General features: G+C 43.2%; 1 protein-coding gene across 1 annotated transcript in view; it reads left to right on the top strand.

Moving 5' to 3' along the window:
* Nucleotides 1–718: 718 nt before the first annotated feature.
* HCRTR2 (hypocretin receptor 2) overlaps nucleotides 719–10,822 on the top strand; it is a 56,617-nt gene continuing 46,513 nt past the window's right edge. Inside the window, exon 1 of the mRNA XM_054023795.1 lies at nucleotides 719–961. Within this exon, the coding sequence (XP_053879770.1) occupies nucleotides 736–961 (226 nt within the window). The 5' untranslated portion in view covers nucleotides 719–735. The remainder of the gene's footprint in view (nucleotides 962–10,822) is intronic.

Genomic DNA, 10,822 nt, shown 5'->3' with positions numbered 1-10,822 from the left:
TCTTCCACTGCTACTGCTCTTTTCTCTCCAAAATTGAAGTTTAATTTAGTGATGTTTAAAGCTGGAACAGGACAGGGGAGACGTGGTGGGGATATGGAGAGCAGACTGCAAGGGAAACTTGGGAGGAAAGAAAACTGGGGTCACAGAGAGGGGCATGAGAAGGGGAAGCAGAGGGGAGGGGCAGTAGCATAGGGAAGGAGCCATGGAGCTAGGGAGGGCAGTTTTGGAGTAACAAGGACAGGTGTAAGTGTACGTCTAAGGATTTCTAAATGTGAGACACACGTTGCATGAGCACACTTGTATACACAGGCAGTGAGGCAAGTATGCTCTTGCTTACAGGTTGGATCACATATACTCTCACATTTGGATGCAAACTGCCCATTCCTCCTTCTCCCCCCAAGGATTTGCTGTGTATTGCAAATGCTGTGCCAGAATGATGCATTCGTAAGCATGTGCTGTGCCGGCTCCCGTGTCACTGCAGCCTCTGATGCCGAGTCCTCATTCCCTCTCCCAGAGCTGCTGTGCGTGCATCTTTGCTGGGAAGTGCTGCAAAGGTAGTAGGAAAAGTTGCAGAGTAAAAGCCTTGGTCATCATTGGCTCTGTAACTTTTCATTCTTTTTCTCCTTCTCTCCCCACTCTGGGTTTTTCATTGCACATCACAAGTGTAAATGGATGGGCTTCACAGAAGCTCGAAGTACTGAGAGGTTTTGATCCAGACCCAGGCTACAACCAGTGATGTCTGAGACCAAACTGGATGATCTCCCTTCTTGCAGGAACTGGTCTTCTGTTCCAGAACTGAATGATACTCAGGAGCCTTTTTCAATCCCCTCTGCTGACTATAATGATGAGGAATTTCTGCAATACCTTTGGAGGGAATATTTACATCCCAAAGAATATGAATGGGTCCTGATTGCAGGGTATATTGTTGTGTTCATTGTGGCTCTCATTGGAAACATCCTGGGTAAGTATTGCTCTGCATTCCTCCTCAGAAGAGTTGTAATATAACCTGTTTGGATTGATTTTCAAACTGCTTAAACTGTGAAGTGCTTAAACTGTCAGCAATGTAGTGGTGGCATTTGGGAACATTGTTTCTTGCATCTGAGAGTGAACATTAGATTTAGACAAACAGATGAGATGAATGTGTTTGTACCTGACAGTTTATTTTGAAATGAAAATTGCTAACTCTTCATGCCATTTGTCATGCTTGTGGTATTTAACAGGCTGGTAGCATCATGTGCTATAATCATTTGAGACGGCTAAAAGCAGCTTTTATGAGTGTTTTAATTTAGAGAGCAACACTAAGACATCCAGGTTTTTTTAGCTGTTTACTAACAATTAGTTGCAGTTGTAATTAGAATCCCAAAGTAAAGAGCTCATCCAAGCTAGGAAGGTTGTGTCAATGAAATGCTAATTCTCTAATCTCTGTCCAGCTGGCAGGGGTGCTGAAATTCTCAAGCCCTATTCAGATCTTTACAGACAGATGTTTTCCCTCATACAGTGCTGACAGCTGCTCTTTCACAGCACTTCTCTGCCTGGTCATCATGCTGCTTTTTTCATTCAGATATTCTCAACCGAGTTGGCAGAGTTTAACTTTGACATTTAAAGGCATAGGTGGTCATTACTCACCTGACAGGAGTTACTCTTGGCACTGATAAATGTGGAAAACAAATTAGATTGATAACTTGTTCTCATATCTACAGTTTGAATCGATTTCTATGCATAGAATGAATGCTAGGATCTAAGGGTGTAACTATGGAGAGTGGGGCACTCCCAACTTTCAGCCAGGGAGGGAGAGGAGACAGAAATATTTGTGTCTGTCTCTCCACACATCCCCACCCACATTTCATTCATCTGTGAAGGAGGAGAGGAGGTAGCACAGTAGAAAGCAAAGAACACTGGCTGCTGCTTCATGCAGAATTGCTCAGCAGACACCTATCAGGAAAAAGGTGAAGACGGTGCTGTTCGGGGGGCGGGGAGTGGGACTTGGAGGCAGGCACCATGGGTAATTTCTGGGAGGTGAATTGGAGAGCAGGGGAAGGCAGACAAAAGAGGGGGAAGATATAAGGCTCTAGAAGGGAAGGAAGGGAAGGCAGAGCAAAGGGGGAGGTTGGAGGTACTTTACTAGACAGAGTGACTGAGGGAGGCAAGGAGGATGTGAAGAAAGGGATGGAGAAAAGCAACATCACAAGTGAAAGTTTTAGTAAACCTTAGGGCACAGAGTAATGGGGACCTTAAAATAGTAAAGACAGGGGAAGCTGGGGAGGGAGAAAAAACTGTGAAGATTTGGGATTGGAATAACTGGGGGAGATAATGGCCTTTGGGAGGAGGAGGTGACTGAAGGGATGTGAAAAGAGGGGGGGTATGGGAATAAGAAGAAGTTTTGAGGTAGGGAGGGGAGAAGAGGGGTTTGAGGAGAGAAGTGTATATTAGAGAGAATGAGGAGTTTGGGAAAAGAGACTGAAAAGGTGAAGAGTGGAAAGAGGAGAAGGTTGACTGAAGGGCATGGGGGTCAGGAAGAGATGTTTGGTGAGAGGTTTAAGATAATATGGGGTTGGGAAAGAGGAGAGATTGGAGATTTGGAAGTAGAGGGAATATTCGGGGAGAGGGAGGGAGGTTTTGCAGAGCAATTGGGAGGAGGACCATGTAAGGTGTTTGAGACGGATGGGTATTGGGGAGCAGTGGAGTAGGGCAGGGGGCTTTGTAGAAAGGGGGTAAAGTGAGATTCAGAGACTTGGGTTTGCCAAGAGGAAAGTGAAGAGAGCCTGGGGAATGAGGAGGTTGGGGGAAGAGGTAGCACAGGCTGATAAATTTGAGGTGGAGGGAGGTAGGGGAAGTGCAGAGACATGGTGTGGAGGGAGCAGAAAGTAAGACAGGCAGGAGTCGGGAGGTAGAGAGAACAGCGAAAGTGGTTGGAAAGTAAAGGCAGAGAGGAAATTTGGGGGGATAGGAAGGATGAAGGAAGAGGAGCTTGTGCACAGCTAGCAGATTTGAAGATAGAGGAGAGAGAAGAATGATGGGGAAGCAGGAAGATGGTTTTGGAATAAGGAGAAGCAGCTGGGGAGCATGAGGAGGTTTATGGGGAGCTGGTAGTGACTGAAGAGAAAGAATGTGAAGGGATTTATGAGGACCCAACATCCTTGGAAACTAAAAGTACCAGCCAAAGGGTAGCTCTCAGGTGAAATTATTGAATAATATCAAGGAAAATATATATATAACTCTTTAGAATCTAATGTAAGCATAGGTTTATAAAGAAACAAGCCAGCAGTTATGTCCAGGGCTTAATTACTAGGATAAGCAAAACATGCCACACAATTGGAGGAGAATTAAGGATGCATTCAGGGACCGATGCTCTAAGTACTTGAAATCACAGGACACCGGATTCCTGGGGGGAATTAAAATACCCAGATGTCTGTTGGGTGTCAGTTACAACCAAACATACACCATCAGCAAGTATCCTGAGTTACACACAGGAAAGGATTATAATCCATGAGCTAAAAGATGCAGCCATAAGAAAAATCATCTTGGACTGACTTGCTATTGATCAGGAGGAACTGATTGAAAATGTGAGGCAAATAGAGGAACGATAAGGAGTGTTCACAAGCTACTTAAATTTAACAGAGTAACAAAGGGGTTAATAAAAGCTAGCACTACAAAGGGATTAGATTTCAAAAAAAGCAGTTTCAAAAAAGAACAGAGTGAAATGGGAGGAATTAGTCAAATCATACTGTGGAAGAAGGCAGAACAATCTGAACATACTGCAATAAAGGCACAACTTCTCAGGTGGAGAGTGGGGGAAGAGAAGAAAGGAGGACTGCCAGAAACAAGAAGTTGCTAGGGTAATGAGAATGGAAAGGGGAGGAAGCCACCCAAACAAAACTGCCTAATTAAGAGTTGTAGGAAAAAATTATGGACAGAAAAAATGGTGCTAGGCATAGGAGTTAAGAATCTGAAAGGTTTTTGTATTGTTACTAATATATTAGAGGTAATGTAAAAGGGGAGAAAATTTCCATACTGAATCTCATTTTAATTTCTCCTCATGGTTTCAATTTTTCTAGGTCCCTTTGTGTAATTTCTCACTGGTAATTCAGATAACATGGTAAATTTTAAGTAACTTCCATTCCAAGTATGGGAAATTCCATCACGGATAATTGACTTTTTCATTCTGTAGTCCACTTTATAAAATAAATCCTTTTATGGATCCAGTGCATTTCCCAATAGCCACATCCCTCACATGTGGTATCCACTAAAAAAGCCCACTAAGATGTTCCTGCATTAAGCATTAAAATGATGTCCTATATTCACCCTGTATTGTAGCTGCTAGTGGTTAGCAAACTTCTGCATAAGTAACTTGTCCTTCTGGCATTTAAAATTGTTTTTCCTCACCTTAGCATGAGTGTCTCTTGGCCCATTTCATAAGGACATAAGATGTCATTGACAGAAATGATGTTTTGTAGTGGGAATTAGAGAATTGCAGCAACAACTGAAGAGACACTGGATCTCTTCTGAGGGCACTCAAAAGGGGTGCTTGAAAGCTGTGTGAGACCCAGATTAATAACCAGGAAGTGTTAGAAAGTTTGAATAGTAATGTACAGACTTAAGGGTGCCTGGATCTGAAGGTCTGAGTATCTGAAGTAGGAATGCCCAGGGAAGCCTGAGATTTGGTGAATCTCACACTAACTAAATTTTCCATCTTAAGTAAAGCTAGTTTGTAAAGCTATTTTCCCTGTAATTTAAGAGTTATTTTAATGCTTTAATTATATTACATTTTTTCTCTCTAAAGAAGAACTTGTACTGTATATTAGGGATTGTAGAGAAAAAAATTGTATCCACAAAAGTTAGGCTGTCACATGTGATCTGCAGCGACATATATTTGGCCCAGTCTTTAGCTGATATATGTTGGCATAGTTCTCTTGTCTTCGATGGAGCTACCACCAGATTACACCATTTGAAAGTATGCCAATAGTTCATTCATGTTCTTATTAAAAATTGTTTTTTTTCTTTTCTGTTTCTTTATGATCTTCTTAACCTGAATAGAAACCCAATAAAATTTCAGTTGAACTTTTGTTCATGGTGTTAGCTATGGAGCTAGGAGTGGCAGAGAATTAGAGAGACTCCTAAGATCTGATTCCCCTCTCATCTAAACTACTTTTACATTGATTTAACTCTTTGGGCTTCAGGACAGTTACCTTGGTGCACATGAGATCAGAATCTGGCCTGTAATCTTGGGATGATTTGACGTATTTTGAGATGTGGTGCTGGCAAAGACTCCTGTGTATCTCCTGAATGGGAAAAAAGACAAGTACCTATGTTAGAAATATTGTTGGAGAGAAGCGGACTCTGATGTTGGAAATTAGCAGACATAAACTTAAGTATTTGGTTATGCTAGGTGCAGAGATGGAAATGCCCTTGAGAAAATTATTATAGAAGGAATGATGGAGGGTCATCATAGAAAGGGATGACCAGCGATGAAATGGGTGGATGGTGTGCAGCAGACCCCTGGAAGATCAGTTGCTGAGTGCTCAAAGTTAGTTATGGATCATGAAGCCTTTAGAATATTCTGCTATCATGTCACTGATATTCAGACATGAATAAATGGATTTATTTACTAGAGCCAGAGTGAGAACATGAATATGAAGGGTATCATACTATGAAGCATATTTCAGATAGCTCTAGCATTGTTATTTATATTGCAGTTGTGCTCAGAGGAACCAACCAAGATCAGGGACCCACAGTGCTAGGTGCTGTACAAACATACATGAAAGTTCAGACCTGGTCCTAAAGATATTTTGGTCTAAAAAAGACAAATAACATGGCAATGGAGGGGGAAGGGCAATACAATCAAACATATACAATTTGTTTATGTGTTTGCATTTTATAATTATTTTTATTATCATGAAGACTTAGTTGCAGATGTCCCCTTTGCCCCTCAATCTAGCCATCATTAACTGCCAGGTTTTTTTGTAGTGCTGCAATGTGAAGGAGGAGAAGGTGGATTTATAATGCTATAGGACTGTTTTTAACTCCTACACTAAATTTCCATGGGCACTGATCACTGCTACAGCTAGACTGTTCCCTGCCATTAAGTTAAAAAGTTCATCTCCTGTATGATATGTTTAAATTGAGCAGACCATCTGCAAAGGACATTCTGATCATGCTGTGGTGTTGTATTTCTGTAGCCCCTCCCCCCCCCCCCCACAGTGTGGCATGAGTCTCCTCCCTGGTGCTTGCTACTTGGAGTCGCTTCTCCCTTCTCGTGGGTGTCTCAGGCAGGGCCGGCTCCAGGCACCAGCTTCTCAAGCAGGTGCTTGGGGCGGCCGTTCCGGACAGGGGCGGCAGTTCCAGGTATTCGGCCGCAATTCGGCAGAGGGTCCGTCACTCTTCCTGGGAGTGAAGGACCTCCCGCCAAATTGCCACCGCAGATCGCGATCGCGGCTTTTTTTAGATCGCGATCGCGGCTTTTTTTTTTGGTTTTGGCTGCTTGGGGCGGCCAAAACCCTGGAGCCGGCCCTGGTCTCAGGAATCAGAGCCTGCAGCAGATCCAGTCTCTGGGCAAACTGTCAAGTGCAGCTAGCCTGTAGCAGGCTGCCTAATTGGCTACACAACCTGATAGGTTGGAAGAGTCAGAAGACCAGCTCTTAAGCCAGCAGCAGTGGCAGCCCAGCAGCTGCTCAAAGCAGTCTCCCGCTTTGTTCCAGCCTTGGCTCCAGCCCTGCACCTGCCTTGCCTCACTCCCAGTGACCCAGTTCTTACCCTCAGCTCTGATTCCTCACTTCTGACTTCGGCTCTGAACTCTTGCTCTGACCCTAGACTCCACCTCCTGGCTCCTGACTCCGCCTCTGACCCTGGGCTCCAATCTCTGGCTGCCTGATGCCTGCTTCAACCACTATGCATCGCCACCCACAACCCGGTCACTGGCTCTTTTTTGTGACACTTGGTGGCTCCATGCAAGATGACTCTTCACTGTGCCCGAGACACAAGGGGTGCTACCCTTTGGGGAAATGAATAATGCTACCACTGCTGGCAAGGAGTATAAAACCAGTACACAAGAAACAATAAAGTACATTAACACAAATCCCATCAAAGAAATTACACACCCAAAACCAACAGTATAACAAAGGGAGATTTTATTGGGAGCAGGAAAATAGGATCTGAGGAAGGAAAGGGTTATGGTTAACTGAGTACTAAAACATCAACAAATTTCCCACCTCCCTTCAATCACAGCTCTTTCTCAGCTCCCTCCCTGCCCCCTTGCCAGGCAGGGAGGAAACTGGGGATGTCTGAAGATGAGTGCTGCAGCAACTGTGAATGCTGGCTGGCTTAAACAAAACCTCTTACATGGGTTTGCCCCTAGGTGGGGCAGGGTCCTCTCCTGGCTTCCTGGTCTGGAGTCCTGTGTAGGTCTCAGCTGACTCTTGGTAGTCCTTGCCTGGTCAGTGCTCTACCTCTCTGAACACTGCTCTCCACAGGGCTGGAACTGTCTGATGCACCAGATCCCACAGCAGTTCAAAGACTCTCTTTGTGGGAAGGGGAATTAATCAGAGGCTCCCTGAGATGTTCTGCTTCTCTCTCAGCTCTCAAATTCAAAACTCAAAACTGAAATGAAAATGATCCTCTGCCTCTGAGCCAGGCTGGCCCCGACCCCTTGGGGGTATGTCTGCACTGCATCTGGGAGTGGGCCTCCCAGCCTGGGAAGACTCCCAGACTTGTGCTCACAGGGCTCATGCTAGTGCACTGCAAATAGCTGTGTAGACACAGGGGTTTTGGCTGGAACTCAGGCTCTCAAGCTTTCTAGACCTGCAACAACAAAGCAACATCCACCCTGCTATTTTTAGTGCGCTAGCGTGAGCCCTGCTAACACAAATCCGGACCCGGGCTGGGAGGCTCGCTCCCAGATGCACTGTGGACATACCCTGAGAGCCTGAAAAGCCCAGGCTCATCATTGGGCCAGCATACTGCTTGTCCATATCAACCCATGCAGAAGCCTCCCTATTGGCCACAGCAGTAGTTTCTAGTCCATTCTGTTGCCACCTGTTACACCAAGTGTGCTGGGAAATGATGTCAGAGGACTCTGGTAGCCATTATTATCATAATTCATAGGGTAGGCCCCCTAGTGGCTCAGTCCAGAATTCCAGAGAGTGGCAAACTCCAGATGGGGTTACATTTGAAGGCCAACAAGTTTGTATTTCAAATAATTTAATAACAACTGTTTCCCATATTTTTCTTCTAAGGAGTAAGGCCTTACATTCTTCCTTCATTGACCAATACTATGATGATTATTTTCTATCTTCCGCTACTGTAGTTCAGATCAGAGACTTAATTAAATTCATGTTTCACCATCACTACCAATTTGATTATTTCTCAGGGATTGTAATAATTTATACACACTCTCTAGGGCATCTGTGTCTTGATTAATTTCTTCAGTAGTTTAGACTCCTTCTCCATTTTACTTTTACAGTTAGATCAACTGATAATAAATTAGTCTTAATAAATTATATATTTATAAATGAGCACAATTGCAACATGAATGCCAGAGACCCAATTAGGCTCTGAGGATCAATTCACTTTGAGGCATGTCTATCTGGATTTTCATTTACTCAACAGCAGCAGTATTGGGGAACAGTGGAGAAGTAGTTTATCTTTTTGACTCTTCTTACATTTTGCATGTGGCTTCTTTTTTCAGCTCTGTCTTTGCAGGGATTTGTGTGTCACCATTGTTTGTTATCATTGTGATATACCATCCTATGTAGATTTATCTAGCTTGGGCTGCAATCAAAAGGCAGAATTTGGCTCTGAATTTTTTAATTGACTGGTATGGCTTTTAATTGGTTTCTAATACCATATGTTTATCATGTGCTAATTATTGATGAAGATTCAACAGTCATATTGATGCAAACAATGAACAATGATTCTTTAGCCAAAAAGTTTGCATTATAATTACTTAGCAGTATCTGAATCTGGTTATCTCATCTATTGCTCATTGTTAAGTTGGCAGATAGAGCAAAAATTATATATAATCTTCTCAAAGAGGATTAAATAAATTAAACCAAAAAGAAAAGTATCATTTACTCTGATCCTGAGCAATAAGAGACTAGTAGTGTTGTGTGTGATACATGGTTCTTATTCACTTTCACATGCTCTGTAGAAAAGGTGGCGATAGCCTTCTTAAAGGGAGAGCTGATCATGGTGGAATCCTATGTATTGTATTGCAGGATGTTTTTCTCTGAAAGCTGTTTCAAAAATAGTGTTGCCCCTTTCTGCATTAAGAATGCAGCTTATGTTGGTGCCAGTGTGGGGTTGTTGCTCCTTGTTATTTTACAGGGCATGCAAGGGATGCATGATGGGATTCCCACTGTCCAGCCATCTTCTACCCTTGAACAATGAGTGTCTGCTCCTGCTGATGTGGTTTGCTGCTTTATGCTTCCTCTGTGTTTAGCATAACAGGAACCTCACACACCAGAAATGATTACTGTTTACAGGCAATAAGCTTTTGGCTGGATCTCCAGGTGCAGATGCTTTAACAGTAATTAAATAATCATTGCCTCAGCTTTATATGACACATCCATATACAAGATGCATCTTTACAGATTACAGACTTGCATGGTTTTAAAATTGATTTTGCTGAAACCTCAAGATGGGCAGAAACACTCAGCTCTAGGGGAGCTCCAAAATCCCCCAGTGCTTTAGGGTGCCATCTTAAAGGAATCATCTATTAGGAAGTTGTAGTGTGCCCTCTTCCTCTCCCCCATGCCTAGATGTTTTTGCTGGGCTAGTGTGGAGCAGGAAGATCAAAGCTTTGGTCCCGCCTCCCTCCACCCATTCAGGGTTGCATGTATCCCCTAGGGTACCATGAGAGAGCCATCCCCGCTACCCCTGGAGTGCAGGGATTAAAGTCATGCCTTACTTTCTATACTTTCTCAAGAGTGCAAAGAGGTTCATTGTACCTACCCTCAACACTTGCACAAGTAGAAGGCACAATGTATCCCTCAGAGACTAGCACTAGACTGGATTGAATAATCCTCATGGTTCATTACCAATCAAGTGTAAAGTCAGAGACTTGAACTGTGATTGACTTCTACTGGGTTCCTTGCTGACCTGTGCCACAGTTCTTGGACTTCTCATCTTTAACATTAGAACAGGACATAGTCTGCATTGCCATCCATCACTAATTCTAATAAGGAGGGATGATAAAGACATTCCACAGTACTGAAAATACTAAATCATTTGAAATTGCCATCAAGTCATTGTGTTGGAATGCAAATCTGGTTATGAAATTTAAATGATTGAATCTACTAAAGCACAGAACTCCTAGTATGTGAATCTGTGATCACCATGAGATCATTAACATGTTGTGTGTTAACTTCTTATTTTCACCTCCAGGCAGTTACTGTTTATCACCTGCTACCCTTTAGAGGCAAGAGAACAATTTTGATACACTCAGTTAGAACCCCTGAATTCTATAAGTTGCCAATGAAAGCATAGCAGAACCAGTAGGGCAATTCTACCCTATCAAATGCCTATTCTGCATTGTTATAGGGCATGTAGGCTTGTTTCTATGATGATTCTATCTGGTGAGTTAGGTGGTTATCTGCAGAAGAATGAACCTTGGGCCTCCATTTAAAACATGATCTTCTAGTATTTGAGCTAAAGGAGCAGACTCATAAACCCTCAATATGTGGTGTAGGCACTACAAAGGGACACAAAGCCAAACAGGGTTAGTATGGTCAGATAAGATTTCCAGTAGAGGAGAAGATTCAGGGCACTTTGTAATAATTGTTGCATCTTACAGTGGTGGAGAACAAAATCGGGTCAAGGTATTAAATGT

The sequence above is a fragment of the Malaclemys terrapin genome, chromosome 3, assembly GCF_027887155.1.
Source record: "Malaclemys terrapin pileata isolate rMalTer1 chromosome 3, rMalTer1.hap1, whole genome shotgun sequence".
Taxonomy (NCBI): Eukaryota; Metazoa; Chordata; order Testudines; family Emydidae; genus Malaclemys; species Malaclemys terrapin.
The sequence above is the reverse complement of the archived record's forward strand: the minus strand, read 5'-3'. Positions and strand labels throughout refer to the sequence as shown.